At 49.5% G+C, this 20,794-nt stretch overlaps 7 protein-coding genes across 7 annotated transcripts; 6 read left to right on the forward strand and 1 right to left on the reverse strand.

Moving 5' to 3' along the window:
* Positions 1–854: 854 nt before the first annotated feature.
* Positions 855–2,356, forward strand: CTRU02_210101 (uncharacterized protein; the record flags this gene model as incomplete). The annotated part of the gene is made up of 6 exons (XM_036720921.1): positions 855–1,034; positions 1,206–1,578; positions 1,632–1,749; positions 1,808–1,872; positions 1,932–1,962; positions 2,020–2,356. 6 exons carry the CDS (start codon positions 855–857, stop codon positions 2,354–2,356), a joined length of 1,104 nt encoding a protein of 367 aa, XP_036587761.1.
* A 2,659-nt stretch (positions 2,357–5,015) lies between these two features.
* On the forward strand, positions 5,016–6,702 carry CTRU02_210102 (exo-rhamnogalacturonase b; the record flags this gene model as incomplete). The annotated part of the gene is made up of 6 exons (XM_036720922.1): positions 5,016–5,291; positions 5,440–5,705; positions 5,767–5,846; positions 5,910–6,151; positions 6,213–6,282; positions 6,341–6,702. The coding sequence occupies 6 exons, from the start codon at positions 5,016–5,018 to the stop codon at positions 6,700–6,702; spliced, it is 1,296 nt and encodes a 431-aa protein (XP_036587762.1).
* Positions 6,703–9,772: 3,070 nt separating this feature from the next.
* Positions 9,773–10,554, forward strand: CTRU02_210103 (pectate lyase; the record flags this gene model as incomplete). Its single annotated transcript, XM_036720923.1, has 2 exons — positions 9,773–10,094; positions 10,157–10,554. The coding sequence occupies 2 exons, from the start codon at positions 9,773–9,775 to the stop codon at positions 10,552–10,554; spliced, it is 720 nt and encodes a 239-aa protein (XP_036587763.1).
* Positions 10,555–11,350: 796 nt separating this feature from the next.
* On the forward strand, positions 11,351–11,599 carry CTRU02_210104 (uncharacterized protein; the record flags this gene model as incomplete). The annotated part of the gene is made up of 2 exons (XM_036720924.1): positions 11,351–11,384; positions 11,439–11,599. 2 exons carry the CDS (start codon positions 11,351–11,353, stop codon positions 11,597–11,599), a joined length of 195 nt encoding a protein of 64 aa, XP_036587764.1.
* Positions 11,600–14,828: 3,229 nt separating this feature from the next.
* CTRU02_210105 (ariadne ring protein) lies at positions 14,829–16,805 on the forward strand (the record flags this gene model as incomplete). Its single annotated transcript, XM_036720925.1, has 1 exon — positions 14,829–16,805. One exon carries the CDS (start codon positions 14,829–14,831, stop codon positions 16,803–16,805), a length of 1,977 nt encoding a protein of 658 aa, XP_036587765.1.
* A 271-nt stretch (positions 16,806–17,076) lies between these two features.
* On the reverse strand, positions 17,077–18,897 carry CTRU02_210106 (het domain-containing protein; the record flags this gene model as incomplete). The annotated part of the gene is made up of 1 exon (XM_036720926.1): positions 17,077–18,897. The coding sequence occupies one exon, from the start codon at positions 18,895–18,897 to the stop codon at positions 17,077–17,079; it is 1,821 nt and encodes a 606-aa protein (XP_036587766.1).
* A 1,085-nt stretch (positions 18,898–19,982) lies between these two features.
* CTRU02_210107 (uncharacterized protein) lies at positions 19,983–20,504 on the forward strand (the record flags this gene model as incomplete). The annotated part of the gene is made up of 1 exon (XM_036720927.1): positions 19,983–20,504. One exon carries the CDS (start codon positions 19,983–19,985, stop codon positions 20,502–20,504), a length of 522 nt encoding a protein of 173 aa, XP_036587767.1.
* Positions 20,505–20,794: the final 290 nt, after the last annotated feature.

Below are 20,794 nucleotides of genomic sequence, written 5' to 3' on the forward strand. Positions count from 1 at the left end.
TGTATCCGTAACTTACGCACTTCTACCTAACCGCATTTGATGCCTTCGTAGCAACCACGGGATCATGGCTGGTACTGCAATTCAAATGCACATCTATTTCAAAGCACACAAAGCCCATGGTGCCAGCCACTTGTCGTTGCCAACCTGCCTATCCAAGACATCGTCTAAAGAAGGGGGAAGCGCGCGGAAATCCTAGTGCTGTGACAAATAGAACCGCAGACTCCCACGTGCGTGGGTAAGTGGAGCGGTTCTGTCAGAATCCCACTGGACAGGTAAGCGAGGCTATGGTCTCCTTAAGCTTGAAATCTGGATTCGGAGGGCGAATGAGAACAGGTATTTCCTGATCATCGCCTGTTATCTCACCCATTACCAAGCGGATGAGGCGAACAAAGCGCGATGCTTGAATCATAAACGTGGTACTGATCCCTGTTCCATCAACAAAACGGGCCAGCCCCGGCCGGAAATCTTGCCGTAGCTGTTCGCGACACCCTAAACTGACGTGTCTAACCCCTGCTCGCGTGTTACTCTATTTGTTCGCTAGCGCGCCATCAATATAATTGACTTTCCACTTACATCCCTTCCCACACTCATGGATGATGGGTTGACTGACTAGCTAGACTCGAGGAATGTGGACTCGAGGAATGTGACATGCTGCAACTAATAACGAACATTCGCACGTTGATCAAACTGTTTTCCTGATACGCGCCGTCCTTTACGCTCTCTTTCCTCCGTCCAACTTTGAACATTCCTTTTCTTGGCCCGGTTTCTCCCTCTGCCTCTTAACTGAGTTGCGGATATTCAAATTTTGCAAAACTGATTTTTACTTACCCTTCTTACCCAGTCCCTTTGTTACTATGTCGACGAACGAGCACTTAGACCCGGCTTGGGTCGCCGACAATAGGGGGCCGTGGGCCCTTGGAGTGGTCATATGTGTTTCGGTCATCAGCACTATTTTCGTAGCAGCAAGACTTTTCACAAGAGCGAAGATAATGGGGAGAGTTTGTCTAGATGACTATCTTATCATTGTGTCTGCGGTAAGTCCTGGATTTAGCTCTTATAAGCCCTCGTAAACAACAACACCTTGTCATGTCAAACCCAACATAGTTATGCTTGGCAACTGTGGGTTGCGAAACTGTTACTGTGAAGACCAATATCTCGCAGTGCAAGTGTGTTACACTCAAGGGTCGTTGAACTGACTTTTGTAGATCTGCGGTTGGATAAACGTCGCAACCGCAGCTGTTGCTGTATCTTATGGTTATGGGCGCCATGTCGACACACTTTCTCCCGAACAGCGATCCGGTGCTAAACTTTGGAGCATCGCCGGTTACCCGCCTGGCCTCCTGTCGTTCGGCATACCGAAGCTCGCCGTAGTCGCCTTGCTTACTCGAATCATGAATCCCAGCAGAGGGCAAAAGATTTTTCTTTGGGGTATGGCATCGCTATGTGTGGCTAACCTGGTTGGGTTTATTGCCATCATCTTTGGCCAGTGCTATCCTGCAAGATCGCAATGGGACCCCTCGGTACCTGGGACGTGTTGGGATAAATCGGTTCTCGTGTCTTTTGCTACGTACTCGGGAGGTAAGCTGTAACGAATCGTGAAGGGAACATGAATTCGTCACTGACCATAGCAGCCTTTTGTGCCTTTGCCGACATTTATCTTTCCGTATATCCTGCCGTGGTGCTGTCGAAACTCCAAATGAACATTAGAAAAAAGGTGGCGTTGAGCATTGCGCTCGGCCTGGGATCGCTGTAAGAGGCATTGCCTTATGATATCATTTGTGAAAATAGCCAACTGACGTTATAATAGATCGTCGATTGTTGTCATTTACAAATGCACTAAGCTGGGAAACCTTGCCAGCTCAGATTATACGTGTAGGTTTCAGGGCTTATCGCACGGAGAAATGGATATCTAACAATCATGTCTTTATCAGATGATACAGTTGAACTAGTGATTTACACAGTGTAAGATGTCACAATACCCGAATTCCATGGAGTCTCGGCTAACTTGCAAACTCGTAGTGTCGAAGGCAGCATGATCATCATAGCCGCATGCATTCCCGTTCTCCAGCCACTATGTGAACTCTTGTTTGGCAAACGCATCTTCTCTGGCGGCAGAAACACCTACGCAAACTACAGGTCAAGAGTGAGCAGCAGGTGGAGGTCTACCATGGATCTCTCCCGCTCTTTCGGCAGAAAGAGTGCCCAACCAAAATCCGACACAGATACCCTCAACTCCATAGTGCAAGCGACAGGGACAAGAGGAAGCCAGGAGAGCATCTTGGAGAAACACGCCCCTGGTGGAAACATTGTTAGGACAGACGTGTTTACCGTTACTGTCGAATCGAAACAGACTTGAGCTGCAAAGACATAGAAGCCTGTAGCCAGTAGCAGAACGGAGAATTATGCCTGACATTATCCGCGTAGCGACTCATTCTTATATAAATACATTAGCGTCATCGGATCTGAGTGCGGTAGTGCCATGGTTTCATTTGAGGAGAGAACCCACATATTAACTGGCGTCAGGCATTCGACTTGTAGATAAAGTCTGCATATAAGGTGAAGGATTCCTGCAATGGATACCTAAAAAAGTAGTCCGTATCCATACGATAGAGACGCGTCCATGTTAAGTCGACCAAACATTATCGATCACGTGGTACCACATGCTTCGAAGGTCCATGTGGGCTTGCCAGACGATATCTTGCCAACTTCACTTACCTTAGTTGCTACTAACTACAGTGGTATATGAAATAGATGGTGCCACACTTGAGTTCATGCATATCTTGAGCAAATCGTGTCAATGAGCAACACAGAGATGAACTCATCAAACGGAGTTACCCAGTATTGACACAACTTGCGCTCGTCATGACCTTAACCAAATTTTCTCAAGCTAAACAGATTTTACGTAATAAAATATCCACGGATTATGGCTAGTTTGATACGTTGTCTGTAGGTTGGCCGTCTAGCAACACGACTTCCTTCTCTTTTTGTGACTCCATGATTCTGGTGCTACATATTCTTCCAGGGGTTGATTCAAGTTCATTTCAAGAAATTGCAAGTTGCACTCTATCTTAAATAAGAAAGCTCACAGTACACCACATCTTGTTCGGCCTGGATCAGAGGTGGAATGTGATTAAATACCTAATTTTGATATTCAGAGTTTTCCCCTTCTGATCAAGTTAGTGAGCACTTCCGCGCTTATTTAACGAATCAATTTCCATTACGAAGTGAGCAACAAGAATGATATGAGCGTGAATTTATTCACTATACCAGAAACCGTGAGCTTTACAAAAGGTGAGCAAGTACGGAAGGTGCATCAACACTTGAGACACTCGAACAATCGAAATCCTTGGGTATAAGCATCGATGTTGGAAGCTAGGTAACACCAGTGGCAGAGAGAGAAAATTGCAGGTCTGTCGACGATGAGCCCGTTGAAACTACCGGATACACTCACAGGCGCAGGATGGACTCCTCTCAAGGAGCGGTCAAAGTCATGCTGTCTCGGGAAGAAGAAGCTGCTGGAGGGAGGATTGAAGTGGATGGAAAGAGATGCATCTTCCAGTTACCCCTCACCCCGCAGCTAGGCAGTTTCGGAGCCACTTCAACCCGAAAACCCGACTATTGCAAAAGAATCTGCATTATGTCCAACACAGGTATCATATTACGCTCTGCCTTTTGAGCAGGAGGGGTCTATAATTGCAATGGATATCTCGTTCAGGGCGAGTTTATCACCTTTTCCCCCTATTATCAAGTATCCAAAACCTGTCTAAACATTCGGATGAAGCGTAAAATAGCCCGCATGGCTAGTTAGGAGAGTTCCAATTATGCAAAAGTGTTTCAAAGTTGACCGTTACCAGTTCTACACTGTAAGGAGCGGGGAACGACCATAAACTATTCGTATATTCTGCATGGAGGCTATGTCTTGATAAGGTGAACCTAAATGGAGCAAATACGCTACATATGGTGTCTTCAGAAACTGTCACAGATTTATGCCACTCCCAGTCCTTGCCCAAGCCTGACACACGGTGAAAATAATACTACAGCATTACACGCTGTTACGAATACTCAACGGGCCAACGATCAAATGTACTTTCCAAAGTCTGTATAGAAATACCTAAATCAGCTGGATCAAAGTGGTCAGAACTCGGACATGAAAATCATTCATCTTCCAGCTGAAGGTGGCATGTTACACGCCAGATACCCCTTGAAGGTCGATGCACCTTTTCGTGACAAATACTAGACGCAACATGACATACTATACCGATACGAAGCTTAATACCTTAACAAAACGGACGTGGCTATACTAAGGGCTTGTTAAAGTTGAGAAGGATCTGAATTATATGGCCACAAGGGGTCTAACATGGGGTCTAGCGTCGCCTCTTTTGTCAACTACACCTATTGGCTTCGTTCTGGATTCCATTTCAAGCGAGTTCGCTTCCTTTCTTACAGCGATGCCACCAGCCCGGGCTGAAGGATGGGCTGTGATTCGTTTTGAAAGTGCAATTACGACCGTTTAGGTTGTCGAACAAACCAGTTTGGGCAATTTAATTCCCTCCCCGGCTCGCTTCCCCGCAGCTCGTCTAGAACTACAACCACTCCCCGCATCACCCCGCCTCCGCATCGCCGGGGAGACCTGCCGATCGTGGTCTGGAAATCTCATTATCGGTGGCCATGTAATAAGATCACCTAAACTCAATCTTTGATTCGTGCGAAATCAATGATTGAAAGCAAAATGCAACACAATGGGCTCGGTTCAATCAATCACGTACGCAGTAGCGTTTAGCGACAATGCGAGAGTGCAACGCTCACCTCGTCTTTTCTCGGGTAAGGAAACACCGATTCGACGATGCTAGATGAGTATTCAACCCACGGTACCGTCGCGCCTGGTCCCAGCCTGGAAATGAATGCTGGTGATATGCAGGGTGCGAATTCATTCTTCGTGTTCAGCTGCACTACTTTGACGCCACCCCTTGTTTTACATCGACTTGATCCGGAAAGGCTGTTATAATCAACCTACTATGCATATCATCCGGGCAATCGGAGTCCTTGGGACTATATTCAGCTTGGGTTCTAGGGTTCTGGGGCAAGAAGTTGACGGGACCTGTAAGAAGACTTGCACTATTGAAGCCAGCGGAACGAACACCACCGACGATGCGCCAGCCATTCTTGAAGCCTTCAAGAAATGCGGTAAGCGCGGTAAGGTCGTGTTCAAGCCTACAACTTACCATATCAACTCGGTCTTGAATGTCACCTGGTTGGAGGATGTCGAGATTGACGTCCAAGGTACATTATTGGTACGTTGACACAAGATTTTGCATCACAGACATGGCGCCTTGGATTAAAATTGTGTTTAATCTGGCTGTTACACAACCAAAGTAACGCCAAGAATTTTCATTTGGTGTGATGACGATAAGCTGACGGGGTGTTTTGGCCCGTCCTTAGTGGAGTACGAACATTTCGTACTGGCTCGCAAACTCACTCGACGTCGGGTACCAGAACCATTCTACCGCCTTCATTCTTGGCGGTAACAACGTACGCATCAATGGCCATGGGAAGGGAACCTTTGACGGCAACGGCGATTATTGGTACGAGTGGATCCGGCAGCAACCGAATACTTCCAACTATCCCGGACGGCCGCATGCAATCACGTTCAACGGACTGACCAACTCTGTTGTCCGAGGGCTCAATTTTTTGAGGAGCCAGATGTGGTATGCAATTCCACCAATAGTCGTGCGAATGTACTATCCCAAAGCGACTGACCTTTGTTAGGACTATGTCCATCATCTACTCTCACAACGTCGAGCTGGATAGTATCTTGGTCAACAACACTGGCAACCGTTACCAGAGCTGTAAGCGGCACAAAATTGCCAAGCAGTCACTGAGTTAGATGAACGTATTCTAACCATTGATAGCCAATACGGACGGAGCCGACACAATCCGATCGTCCAAGATCAAGTTCAACAACTGGACGGTTTACAGCGGGGATGACAGCATCGCTATCAAGGCCAACAGCACCGACATCAGCATTACCAACTCCAAGTTCTACGATGGTCTTGGAGTTGCTCTTGGCAGTATTGGTCAGTACAACGACGAATTTGAGACGATCGAAGGATTGAATGTCAGGGACTGTTTCTTCGACAACACACTTCACGCAGTTAGTATTCTTTTAGTGCCACTCGGTGTGTTACATCTGCTTAACAGGGGGGGAAATGCAGGTCTACTTCAAGACATGGACCGATGATCAGAACGGCTATCCACCCAACGGCGGAGGCGGCGGACTGGGCTGTAAGTCTTGCCCTCGGGTACCCGCTCCCCTTATAGCATGTTTAGTAATCTGGGACAGTTGCTTCCGACATGTTTTTCAAGAACCTCACCGTCAAAGGCATGCGAGGCGCTGCCTTCGCCATCTCGCAGTGCACCCGTTTCAGCGGCGCTCCCGGCGTAGGCAACTGCACCAACTCGCAGTTCCAAATCCGCGACATCACCGTCAGCGGCATGGTGGGAACTACCAAATCTTCCCGTGTCGCAAGCCTACAGTGCAGTGCAGTCGCGCCGTGCACCAACATTGGGCTCTTTGACGTCGACTTGCGATTTGCAAACGGCACCGCTGCCACATCGTACCTGTGTGGACACGCCGAGAACCCAAGAGGTTTTGAGTGCACCGGTACCCCATGTGTTGGAGGTAGTGCGACAGGAGAGTGTTGATTATCCCAACGGGACATGAAGCAGTTCAGCACCTGCGCCAAGCTCGGGAATCATCAAATGGAAGAGGCATTTTTCTTTTTCTCTCTCTAACCCAACTGTACCGTGAGCGATCCCGGTATTAGCTCAACCGAAGTATGGGTCCTCACCCACGGAGCTGACCGCCGGTACCGGCTCCGCCAGCTTTTGATCGTATCTCAAGTATGGTATTGCTGTTTATTTTTACTCTTATTTTCTGGACAAAAAAGAACTCTTTTGAGCACATTGAACGAGTTGATCGAAACAAAATTGTTACGAAGCAAATACTGAAAAAGGAAAACATCGCCTAGTCTAGATTCGCAGTGCACTTGGTTGATTGGTGGCTTTGCCCACTCCCATATTGCTGCCAAGACTCTTGAACACAAAAGTTTTGTTATTTCTAAGGTAACAAATGCTCGTATTTAATGGTTCTCAACACGAACGATTTATTAAAATACTCTGGTTTTCGGTGACGCAGGGCCAAACAGCCGATTGCTATCGAGCACGGGCGAGTTTTAACTGACTCGTGGTTTGTCGTATTTCGGGCCGCAACTATCGCGAGCTTGATTTTACCTCGGATCCTCGCCAAGCTGTCGCTCCCGTCTTTTGGTCTGAAATTGAGTTTAGATTATAAAGCTTGGCACTATCACAACGTCAACAAGAAGCGCCTCTATCAAGTTGAAAAAAAACTGACTCAATTCTCCAAGCCATAACCGGGTCTTTTGTGAGCTTTTCATTTGCAAGGAACGTTTACACAGGCGTCCCATGTCTTCCGAACCCGGGTTCTTGAGTCTTTTTTTCACGTTTGGCCTGTAGGGCTGTTGATAGGCAGGATGTAGTTTACGCAAGCTCATCAATAGGAACCATCGCCGCCAAGCAGGCTAGAATATCATGCCCACGCAGGTATCCCACATCCCGCGATGTTTCATGTTACCTAATCGACAGGTAAGAATTGAAATGAGATTGACTTTCTTCCAAATTGAACTTTCCGCCTATCCCGAGATTCTTGAGGTGTAAAAGCACGACATGCGATCCCTACCTAGGTTTAGATGCCATGCTTTTTAAAAGCACTGATGCATATATTGCAGCTTATTATATGGTTTGTTTTGACAACCAATACGATTAATGCATTGAACCAACCTTTTCAACTTGTCGACATTTTGCTCAACACTGCGTAAAGTAGGACTGGAAGCCTCTCCCTTTTGCTCTCCTCTCCTCAGGGGCTTTTGCCAGGTTTCAAAGCCGAGAAGACAATGGAGAAAGGAGATTTCCATCAATGATTTGCCGGCTCCACCGCCACCAACAGCGTCAACAACAGGGGTTTGACGCATGCCAAGATATAGAAAGCTCACAATTCTTTTCGCTTAGCCAATGTCCCATCATCTTCAGCGACTTGCCAAGACTTGGGGTGCTCTCGAATGATTGCCCACTACTTTTCAACAACGTGTATGCTTGACTCAAAGGTCTTGGCGTTGTCCGTCCAATTTCACCTCTGCGAGTGCCACCGCAATCCCTTCACGCCAAATGCGGAGAGCAGCACCGAGCAGTCATCACCCATGGCGTCGGAGCACATCAGCCGGCATACGAGTTATCTACCGAGACATGCCCCAGACCCATAACAACAGCCTGCAGATAGGTACGGAGTAGTAGTTACGGTGAGGCGATACTCTTGACAGTATTTTCCTTTTCTCCAAACTCCAAGAGTCTCCTTTTAATCGTCTTTTACGTCTAAATTGTCACGGTATAAATTGGTCACAATTTAGAAATGATTTAGTGTCTCATAAGTGGCTTGTCATATTATGTTCATCCGATTGATATCAGATAAGCACGTTAGGGTTGCACACCTCACCTGCCTTTTGCAGACTTGCAGTACGTCTCGTGCACACCTTTTTTTCCAAGGCGAGGATTTAATGTATTTCCTCATGGAGAGCCTGGCCGACTGTCACCACCCCTTTGATGTTTACTTTTGGGCGATTCGCCGTGTTGCGTGCTCACTGACTAGTCCTGTCTTCATTTGCCGTCGCATCAGCAAGACCCATATCCATTCTGGTCTAGTAACTATGCAACCCCAGTCTTGGAGATCTTGGCACTGGTTCATGCGTGGGACCAAAGTGACCACTGGAGAACCAGACTGTCAAATTGGAGAATCTAGACCACCCTGGTTACCGTTCTTTCACAATCCTTTGTAAGGCTCTGAGCCGTGCCTTCAACAGTCTAGAGCCTGTTCTGGCCATCCCCACCCCCAACGGTACATCCGAGCATCTTTCCGAAGGGGGCTGTGCTTCAACGTTGCCATCTCACCTTCTTTTTTACTGGAGGTATTGAGTAAATTGCCTGCCAAGCCAGTAGCTGCAGACATGCGGCGATGGTTTTCTTTGATTGGCAAAGTGTCACCCTGTTTTTACCTTGTTGAGCTTAAGCAAAGAGGGTCAAGAAGTTCTGCCCATCACACGATTGACTTGCCGGGCCCGGGCATCGTCCCCAGGAAGCTCTAAAGGTGCGTATGAAGTTAGGAGAGCCGTGTTTGCCTCCACCTATCATAGATGACAGGGATTTCTCTCGAATACCGGGACCAGGTTGACATCTGTCAGGGCAGGGGAGCCCATTGGTGGGCAAGACGACTCGACATTAACAGCATGGGGTTTCTCTGGGTTCTGACCACCCATGTGTTCGGGCGAGGAGCCGAGACTGGCACGCTCACGTTGACTTCTTTTGGGTCACAGCGGTGATGCTGCCTGTTAATTCCACCAAGGAGATTTCTGGGCACTTGGCTCTCATGATTATCCTGTGGAGATGGACTATACTACGGCTGGTGAGTTGTACGATATGGGCTCTCTCATGATCAATGTGAAACTCCCTACCGCGATAGAGACCTAGGCCAATCCTGAGTATGATTGTAATAGAATCTGTAGTCGGTGGACAGGAACATAAATACTCTCTAGATTCCCGCCTTCACAGTCAAGTCTTTCTTCTATCCTCATCACGCTCACTCAGGACAATCTTCCAGTCGCACTTTCCATCTTTGCAACTAAAAGCTTGAACAAACTCCTTCAAAATGCAGACCAAGGTTCTCGTTTCCGCCATGCTGGCCACCGTTGCCACGGCCCAGACCCTCAACATTCCTACCCGCAGCGGCTCCATCGTCTCCCTCTCTGCCCCCAGTGTCATCTCTGGCTCCAAGGACTTCGCCAACAAGGAGTTCGACCGTGGCCGTCCCTGCGACACCGACGCCGACACCGGCAGCGACTCCGCCGTCTTCATCCTCGAGAACGGCGCCACCCTGAGCAACGTCATCATCGGCGCCAACCAGCTTGAGGGCGTCCACTGCAAGGGTGCCTGCACCCTGAAGAACGTCTGGTTCCGTGACGTCTGCGAGGGTATGTCTGAATCCTGAACGATGTCGAATCTAGGCCGTCTGCTAACACTCTCACTTTTCTAGACGCCATCTCTGCCCTCGGCAACGGCAACGTCCTCATCCAGGGCGGTGGTGCCCAGAACGCCGCCGACAAGGTCGTCCAGCACAACGGCCGTGGCACCGTCACCATTGACGGCTTCACCGTCGTCACCGCTGGCAAGCTCTACCGCGGCTGCGGTGACTGCACCAACAACGGCGGCCCCCGCAACGTTGTTGTCAAGAACGTCAAGGCCAAGAACGTCAAGGAGCTCGTCGGTATCAACTCCAACTACGGCGACACCGCCAACATCTCCGGCACCTGCGGATCCAGCGTCCCCAAGGTCTGCCAGGAGTACAAGGGTGTCAAGAAGGGCGAGGGCTCCAGCTCCAAGGTCAGCACCACCGCCAACTGCAAGGGCCAGACTTCTCTGTCTGCCTGCTAAGCGGCCAACGGCACTTTTGTCATTTTCGACATTTCTGCACCATATTTGAGCGTGGAGTTTCTGGGAGAGTTTTAGTCCCGTCAAAATCGAGCATGCACATACTTTCTTCATCTTAGTCCGACCGGCTTCGGCCTGACGACTAAGATGATGCTTCCTGTAAATAGCTTTAGCCGCATTGGCATATACATACACGCATATATACTGCTACTTCTTTTACCAATTTGTGTCGTACCATGGGCGATTGTTGTCATTGCTTCCCAAGTGAAAATGCTTACCTAAATTAAAGCATTGGCAAGGATCGGCAAATAGGGGAGAAAACTCCACGCTTGGCTTGTATACTATTTCTTGCGTGCATCCACTTCGAGGTAGGGATAGACGTGATCTAGAACATTATAATTCCCGCCTAGATTATCAGATTATGTATTTAATGAAGCGTTTCGACTTTTGGAGACTTTCATCGAGATTTACGGAGCCTTGATCAACGTTTCGGTACGGTAGGGCGATAACCTCGCCGTCCACAATTAGACCCATATATCGACGTCAGTGGAAACACATGATATGCATCGTGTCATGGCACGCATGACGCTGGATTTACGCAACTGTACGTCATGAAGCGGGAGCCTCCATTGAAGCTCGTCAGATGTCAGTAAGAACGTTGTTGATAAAGAGCTCTGGTTCACGGTCGAGCAGATCATCTATTCTTGCTCATCAATCACACCAAGCGCCAATCTAACATCCCAAGTATACCACCGAACACTCTCAATTTTTATCAAAGTTATTCAGAAGAAATTTCAAAATGCCTCAGTACCAGCCTCAAGCCGATGTCCCCAGTATGTACCTCTCTCCGATCATATAACGAACCATGAGTAACTAACCAGTCACAGAGGACCCCTCCAGCAAGCATGAGGCTAAGGAGATGATGGCTCAGCAGCAGTACGAGGAAAGAAAGGAGCACTCCAAGAGCGGTGCCAACACTGGCAAGCCTCAGGGCATGGAATATGTTGCACGAAAGGAGCACGCGGCCGACGTTCAGCACAACCACTGAACGCGCCATTTCACGATTATACGAGTGATGAGACCACTTAGGCTTATGAGGCACGGCTTGACGTGAAACATCAGACTCAGGAATGATGATTTCATGGATTTGCATGTTACGTCTTCTACGACTTTATAGAAAGCCACGGCCACTATGCGGCCCATGTACTAGTACGAATACCATATTTAAGCGTTGAAAAGCTACTTTGGTGTGTTGGTTCACATGCTATGTGGGTAACAGTTGTCAATATCGCGATGGGCCAGATTATCAAAGGGATAGCACCAAGACCAGCCAGTTTGAATGAGAAGTCATCGAAAATATTGCAACACCGCAGTCGAGCACTTTGCCCATTTTTCCCTAATGCTTTCGACTTTGACAGCTTGTGGACAGCCCTGTCGCAATTTATGGTCTACATCTACATCATTCTCTTAGGTTAAAAAAGCCTCCTCTTCGAACAGCCTCCGGTAGTTCCTTTGGCCGCTTCTTGCCCTCTTCGCTCGATTTCCAAAGAAGCTGCGCTTGTTCACACCATCGAAAATGCTCCAAAAAACCATCTTGCGCATATACCATATCACGAGCCTCGAACGCCCACTTCTCACCTCTGGAGCCGATGATGTCTTTTTCGAGAGCAAGTTGACATCCAGCGCAGGATATTCCGTGTTCGACTCTGACGGCTCGTCTGTCATAATACGGAAGTGCACATGAACTCATGAAATTGAGTTTTTGACTCCGTTCGTTGTTCACTTGAGGGATCTGCGCCAGTGAACCTGCTTGTTGTCCGGAAATCAAAAGAGCCTGATGAAGGGATACAACCGTAAGGCGCATTTTCTGAGCCAGTTCCTCCATCGTGTATATCCCAGGCAAGGTTTTGAATGATCTTAATTGGTTTGTTTGGGCCTTGGTCAAATAAAGTTGCTTCTTGGCTGCGGCAAGAGTTTGTACTTGAGTTTCCGGGGCTGTCTGGAGGCATACAAAACAGCATCGGTTCCAAGTTAAGAGGGAGATAAACCCGCCGAAATTACCGCAAAAGTCGCAAGCTTTAGTACACAGTGCGCTGTAAAAGTCAAGCAGAGAAACGCCAGTGGCAAGTCCGGTTCTCAACAAGGCGCAAAAAAGGTTGAGTCCATGCGACATCACCATCTGATATTGTTTCAGTGAGTCCACCGTCTTCATCGATCTAAGACTTGTTTGGCGAAATTCGAATAGAGAGCGCATATCTAGATGTAGTAAAATATCATGCAAAAGCTCGAGAGATAGGCGATCGAGGCAACCGAGTCCTGAGCTGCAAGTCTGCCTCCGTTGCAAGGGTGTCGCTATGGACGAACCAACCCTGACATGTTCGCGGGGGGAGAACCATATCACAGCTTGGGCAAAGTCCTTGCGATGATATGCAGCGACTCGTAGTATGGCGTCGATATGTTCCTCCCAGAAACGGTACTCGCTGAGGGAGCGATATCCGCTCGTGATGAGGGCAGCCATTGTCAATGTGTATCAGTAGCTTGCGAGCAAGAGACAAAGTCTTCACAGACTCGCTGTTAGTGAACAGCGAGGTTGAAGATCAATTGATACGTTCTGGTTGTCGTCATACTACGATTCGTGTGTGTACTCAGGCTCGGCCGTGAACATTGGCTATTTTGGACGTAAGCGGTGTTTACTTATGTCGTCAGGTGGTGCTGCACTTGGCCTGTTTCTGCTTTCAATATGCGCCTGGGATCTCAGATTGGTGTATAAGCAGACCGAATCACTTACGTTCACCAGCAGCTCGGAAGGCTTTAATCCCGGCGCACTCAGTATCGCGTCGACACTGAACGAATCATAGTTGCCGGACGTAGTACGATTTTCTAGCGACAGCGGTTCAGATCAAGGGCCGAGAACTTGAGAGCGGCAAAGGTAGAGGAAAATAAAGGGAAATGCGTGGTTCATGAACAAGAAAGGCGATTCGAAGATGTGGCGGTTTCGCAGCAACAGGAGAAATATGACACAACATCGAAAGCAGTAGATTGATCAATCTTGGCGCTTATCTCAATCTTATCGCATAGCAGCACGCCAAGCCAGACCCCCTGCATAGAATAGGAGGGTACAACTCTTGCAGTTCTGGATTGCAAATACAAATCTTCACTGACTCCAACACCACCATGGCAACTTCACAAAATGGAGGAAAGGAAGAAAAGAGGGGGAGGCATAGAGACGTCGCAGGTGAGTTAAATTGGGCTTGACACACCTTTAAATAGGAAGCCAGTGTATAAGCATCTGTTCATATAGATATCCTCTTCGTATTGGCTAGAAGCTTAAGCTAAGGTACCTACACTAGAATTATCATCACTTCTACTTTGCCCCATACTAGTAATCTCAAAGAACTACTCTACCTTCCATCAGGGGAACCATATCAGTTTTCTGTCCACTCCTATACTTACGCCAAACTTTGACTCGTTATTCAGTATAGTATTATGAATCTTACAGCCATGGATTGCCTGACCGACGTAAGCCACTTATTGCTCCTCCCGACAGCTACTCCATACCTGATGCGTGTACATTAGTCCGACTGAAGCACTTTTCAACTACATGTCATGTTGAACCCCAGTGCAGCTCGTGGTTTAAATATCAGTACATGCTGTTGAGTTAATAAGCAAAAGTCCAGCTGATAAGAACGGAGATGGCGTCGCTGATATTCCCACAGCTGCGGCGCCACGGAAACCTGGATGGCAAAAATAGCGCCCGAGCCATGCATTGCCAGATGCCAGACTAAGTTCATACTTTTTCTGATAGAGTTTTATTCTATTACGGCCTCCTTTTTCATCATCTGGCCTCTGACGAGTAGTTCACGCCTCCCAAGGTCTTGTGAATCATTACAACCCCCTGGAAAATCATAAAAGACAGTTCTCGCTACGGCAGTAACAAGTGGTAATACTTCTCTTCCGTCATCTCACAGCTATGCCATCAATGCATTTTAACTCCTCGCAATCAAATCAATGAAGTCTTTCGTCTCCTGAACCAAAACCACCGAACGTAAGCACCGCTGCGCTACCATAGGTGTTCAAGTCTGCCATCTTAAGAAAGGAATATCATGGATCGCCGATATTACATAAAGCGCAAACTATACCATCTAGTATCCTGCCCATATCACCCCTTTGGCCGTTGTCCAGATGCCATCGCCTGTCCCCATTCCCACGGCAAAACGATCACGAAGCCTACAGCCAGCCAATCGAACCTCATCCGCGACCAGACGGTACGCAACATCATGGGCGCATCCGTCCACTACGGCGCAGGCGGAGAGGTCGTCAGGCTAGCTCTCGATTCGGATTTTTCCGCCATCCGGTTCACCAACATCCCCAGCAGTAGCACACGCGAGTTCATTGTGAACATGCTAGCCATCTTCGGCTTCCGCATTCCGCACGACGAGATGAGAATAGACATCCAACTAGATGGTCTGGCTCACTTCGCCGACGTGATAGTTGAAGACTCGCTCTTTGCGACGAAACTTCTCGAGGCAACCAAAACCATCGACGTACGCCAGTATCTGGGGCAGAAGCATCTCAGATTTAGCAAGATTGAAGCTTCGATCTCTCTCACGCCGACGTCAATACAACACACCGCATCAGCAAAGGAGATCCGCCTGTCCTGGGACAAGGCCACGAGACCAGTTGGCATCCATGCACCGCTCTCGCTGATTGGTACCCACGGCGGCTTCCCATCGCAACGGTACGAAGTTCTGGGCCAGGCTGTTCGGGCTACCAGCTTCCAACATTCCATGTATCTTGGCCTTGTCCCAATTGCTGCCACACATACCGATATCCTCCGCGCTCTGAAGAGTGCTGGGTACAAGAACGTTGATTTACTCGAGGTGAAACTTGGGGAGCCAAGCTTTGAAGCAGACGATCAAATGCAACTCGAGCTGCTGAACAAAAGTCTCACCGCCATCGGTCCCCTTGCATCTTCACTCAAGGTCAAGCAGACGCCTCAGCACCAACCATACACAATTGCGACGGCCAGATTCGTAGACGATGCAGACGCTCGACACGCCGTCGACAAACTCAACAACACCAGCGTACCGTTCCACGCCTCCGGCCTTCTGACCGCTTCCCTGGTCTTCAGGGCAACTTGGAAAGGCCCCAGTTGGAGATTCATAATGACCAAGCCGGCACTCGACAGCTTAGAGAAGACCGCCAGAAGCATAGGCGTAGAAATGTCAAGCACCGATGATGGGGACCAAATCACCATTGAGTGTACGAGCGAAAACAGAGAAGACATCATCACGGTAAAACGTCGCCTCGGAGAGATACTCGAGCAGCGCACGTTGAACAGGCCGATAGAAGTAGAGAACAGCAGCCAGGCAGACCGTCTCCTCGCCCATAAACATGCTCGCGACATCTGCCCGATCCATCTCGACTTTGTAGACGACCCGATTGTTGGCAGCTGCGGCCACGCATACTGCAAAGGATGTTTCGTGAGGCTCTTCAGATCCCAAATCGCGTGGGCAAGAAACGCTCTCAAGTGCATCAGCATAGTCGACGATCGGCCCTGCCATGCCGTATTCACTCTCGACGAACTCCGTGGCCAACTCTCGCGCAACCTGTTTGAGGAGCTACTCGGCGAGTCACTAAAAGCCTATATCAAAAAGAACTCAGACCAGGTTAGATGCTGCCCGACACCAGGTTGCAGTCAACTGTACCGGCCCACGGCCAAACGTACCGGCGCCTCCCCGAAGAGGTGCCCCAACTGCCTAGTCGTCATCTGCACGACCTGTGCCGAGGAACACGACGAGCAGACCTCGTGCGAGGAGCACGCGGACGCCTTGCTGGAGAGTGCCAAGAGGGAAATCGGGGCGAAGAACTGTCCGAGCTGCGGGATCCTGATCGAAAAGGTCGACGGTTGCGACCACGTGATTTGCGAGGGGTGCTACAACCACATCTGCTGGAACTGCCTGACTGTGTACGAGACGGGAGATGACTACCAAGATCACCTGGTAAGAGCCCACGGAGACCCTGAGAATGATTTCCCTCATCACGGGCGGCACCGGTACGAGGTCGACGCTGAGGGCGTGGGGGTGAATGCCGAGCGCATGGCGGCGGGACAAGGTGCTGACTTGGAGATCAGGGAGCAATCGGAGATGGACGCAACGCTGCCGGAGACGTTGCGAGACCTGCATGAGAGCACTCTAATCGGTACCCTTGTGATTGGTATCCAGGATATGATATCAGCATTGCCGCGACGATGATCGTTTTACATGGCTGTCGTAGATGGCTACGGAAGACTTGGGAGGTGGATGCGCCATGATCGTAGATACACTGGATTCAAGATTCATATTCTTATGGAGCTATATGAATAATTAAGTTAATTAATTCGGAATTTGATCAATATTAAGTGTTTTGTGTGAGATTCTAGTCCTGAACAATGGGCTTGTGAGAGCAAGGACAAGGAGAACCTTACCACCTATGATGAAAACACTCCCGAAAACAGTAAGCTGATCAAAAGAATGTCACCAAGCATCATTTGATTTCCTGTCCTCTAAGGGGACAGAACTGCCCCCGATGCGTAGCTTCAAGGGAAACATTTTCACCATTTGGATCCGCGACATCGACCAGAAAGAGATACGGTCCGTACGCGGCGTCTTGAGTGAGGCTCAAACTGAACCCAGTAAACAGCTCCAGAATGCCACGGTTGAGAATGGAGTATGCGGCCGGCACTCCAGAGCTTGCCTTTCCCCAGCCCGTCAGCCCGCGAATCTCGGACACCGTCCACGCCTTTGATTCTTCTCCAGCAATAATTGCAATCTCCCTCGTGGATAACGCCTCAGGGGCGACCACGACGCGGTTGATCATCCAGCCCGGCGAGTCTGGCCAGATGACGTCGTCAGGGCCGCCGTTGGGGTTCGGCTCAGACAGGTACTGGAATTGCAGCACCAGCGCGAGGTCAGGCAGCGACGGTCCCTTTAGACGGACCACGGCGGGATGAGCTAATCCGTAATTCCTCGTGGTAGTTTCCAACTTAAAGCCACCCGGCACGGGAATTATCGACTTCGTCTCGGAACCGTCGTGTGGTCTTCTTACATGGTCACATAAATGGGTGCAGACTTCCATTGCCGTGTACCCCCGAGGAAGGGTGCGAACGACGCAGCCCTTGTCGGCTATCGTTTCCACCATGAGATCCTTGTAGACTCCCGAGTAATTCACGAATGCTTGACAGAGATTCCTTTCTAACCAGGCACGTCTCGTGATAGGGTAGAGAGACACCGACTGTCGAAAGCACGTCAAGACTGATGACTGAGGGCTCATTTTGGTACCTTGGTTGGCGATAGAAAGACGTATTGCAATGCAGTTGAGGGGATCGCTCCTCCTTCGGCATTGCAACGGCGCAAGAACGCTGGCGTCCCACGAAGAAATCCAGCTCGTTGCAGCCTCTTTCCAGAGCGGCGTGGTAAATGTGACGCCGTCATGTTCGATCCGTAACCTTGCGTCGACATTTGGTGTCCAGAAAGGCACGATATCGCCAGCCTTTTCAAACCACCAGGGGCCATCAGCCAGAAGAGGCGTGCCGGGAGGGGTGAGCAGGCTGTCAAAGCTATCTTGGAGGTGACCCCAAGCAAAAATGGACTGGTCGTCATACTCTCTCAGAATGGCCTCTTGCAGTCTTTTGAAGGCGTTGAGTCCCTCTCCGTAGATGAGTGGCATGTTGACTCTGAATATGCCCAGTAGGCAGTAGGCAATGTCCTCAATTCGCGTGGTCTTTCTCGTCGACGCCCAGCACATGCGCTGAGCCACGCTCGCGTTGCTCACATTCGTGTTCCACGGACCCGACAAGTACGCTGCTTCAATGCCCGTGATCTCCTCAATGTCGCTTCTCAGTTCCTTTCGTGAAGATATGAGTCTCCAGTCAGAAGAATAAAAGTAGACTTCCACCGGCGCGAGAAGTTCTTGCAGTGTCCATCCTCGAGTGAACCATCGGCTATTCGCCAGCGCCGCCGTGCGCGCCACGGTCCCATGTTCGTAGTAGGGCACATCAGCAAGGTAGGCGAAGCAGACGACAGCTTCCTGGTACCATTTGTACATTGAGTTGATTGCCTCGGAGAGCTCGGCGCTGCTGGACTTGTCGATGCAGCAGGTGTCGATCCAGATCCACGCATGACCCTTACTGCGCGCCAACTTACACGCAGCTTGCACCTTGGCCCATCCAGCCGTGGCCGACGGGTACTTTTCCAAGTCCCGAAAGAGCACTTCATCCTCAGCCCATGTGTGTGACAAGATTGCGTATCTTGGCACGTCCCCGATGAACTCGGATAGGCGAAGCGTGGAAGTGTTTAAAAGCCGCATTGCACTAGGTAGTTACATCTCCCCATGTAAACCGGAGGCAACCAACCTGGGACGTTCGCGCGCCGAGACGGACAAATGCCACAAGTGCCGTGAGGCTGCATTTCAACGCAAAAGAGGGATTTGAGAGCGGGGTTGGCTGACAGCCCTGCCAACGCCACCGGCCTGCATGACGACCTGCAGGAACGCGATTCGCAGATCTGGGGGCTAATCACTGGTATCATGAGTAATATTCCAAAAGTAGCCCGCAGTTCATTATGATAAAGATAGTATTAGAAACACTCGTAAAGGCTATTCAAATAACTCATTCCCCCTCACTCCAATATAAAGATGAAAACCTCAGCTGCAATTTGGCATGAGAATGTCCACATGATGACTTTGGTCGGTGAAATTTGTGGTAGGATATTGGTGGATACAAACAATATCTGATAGCGAATAGCAATTCTGAACCCTGAAACCAACCCAGCAAGGAGGTCGTAATCGCGACATTCTGAACAAAACATTCTCAAGAGAAAAAAAAGAACAATCACACTCAGGTCGGAGTTTTGTAAGCATTTAAAGAGTCATCGTCTTCAGCGCCCTCAAAAGCCAAGCCAACCAGCTTCCCCCCCCCCCCCCCCCCCCCCAACAACAGCCCATCAAAAACCCTCCGATCGTAAAACGGCCCAAGCTCCCCTCCAACTCCCGTGTGCTTCCCCACAACCTTAACACGCGCACCGGCCACACTTCCCTTGGCTCGGGGGGGGCGTCTAACCGCTAAATTTACGGCCCCGCGGGCACCCGGCGCAAGGAAAATGACATCAACGCGAGACCGAAAGTCTCAAAAATAAGTGCATATGGACCAGTAGTGGCAAAAAGACGCAGATAAAACCACCAGTCACAAGAGAAACATCAGCCTCTAGACTAAACCATAAAGTCCTTTCATCCCGTTAACACTGGAATCCAATATTTCCCTCTGCCCCGGATACCTACCATCCAGAAAATCAAACGTCGATAATACAACAAATCATCATCCACCGTCCCTAAACATCACAAGCACCACCAACATATAACAAACATCACAAACTCACCAAAAAAAAAAAAAAAAAATGACCGAAATCCCAGCCGCATACCGCCACCTCTTCACCCTCATCGACCCCCTCATAGCCCTCTGGGGCACGTCCCTCTTCCTCTTCACCCCACAGACAGTGACATCCTCATATCTTCCCCCCTCATACACCCCGGCAGCCCTCAGAGACCCGGCGACATCGCATCCGGCATCCACCCTCACCTCGACGACCTTGTCGGCTTCGCTGGCGGAATACTCGTTGCCCCTGCACTCCCAGATAGCGGGCCACCTGATCTCCAACGCGATCCTCTCCACCGTCCTCCTGCGCACGACATCGGACGTCAAGGTGTGGCGTGTCTACCAGCTTTCCGTGCTCGTCGTCGACGCCTTTCTTTTATACGGGACCTTTTCTTCGTATGCGCTACAGGGGAGGTCGAATCCACTGACGTGGCGGGTTGAGGATTGGGGTGCGGTTGCTATCACGGCGTTGGCTGGGTTGGCGAGGGCTTTGTTCCTGTTGGGATTAGGGTTTCCTAAGCAGCAGAGAGTCAAGGCAGCGTAGGTCACTGTATTTGTACCGAGATAATTAAAGAATGATGGACCCATTCACATTTGTACACCATATTCACCAAAAGAGACAGTTTTGAATGCCGTCATGACAAGAGCCAAATGAATAGGGTATCACCATATCCAGTCTATCCTCGGCTACATCCAGCCAGATCTCCCAGAAATTCCAAATATGATACCCCAGAAATGCCGTCCGTAGCTCCTGACAAACAGCCAAGGCCGATATCGTAACCGTGTTCCCTTCTCTACATACCATCCAGCAATATCCTCTGTACAATAGCCACA

The sequence above is a fragment of the Colletotrichum truncatum genome, assembly GCF_014235925.2.
Source record: "Colletotrichum truncatum strain CMES1059 chromosome Unknown Contig_0006, whole genome shotgun sequence".
NCBI lineage: Eukaryota > Fungi > Ascomycota > Sordariomycetes > Glomerellales > Glomerellaceae > Colletotrichum > Colletotrichum truncatum.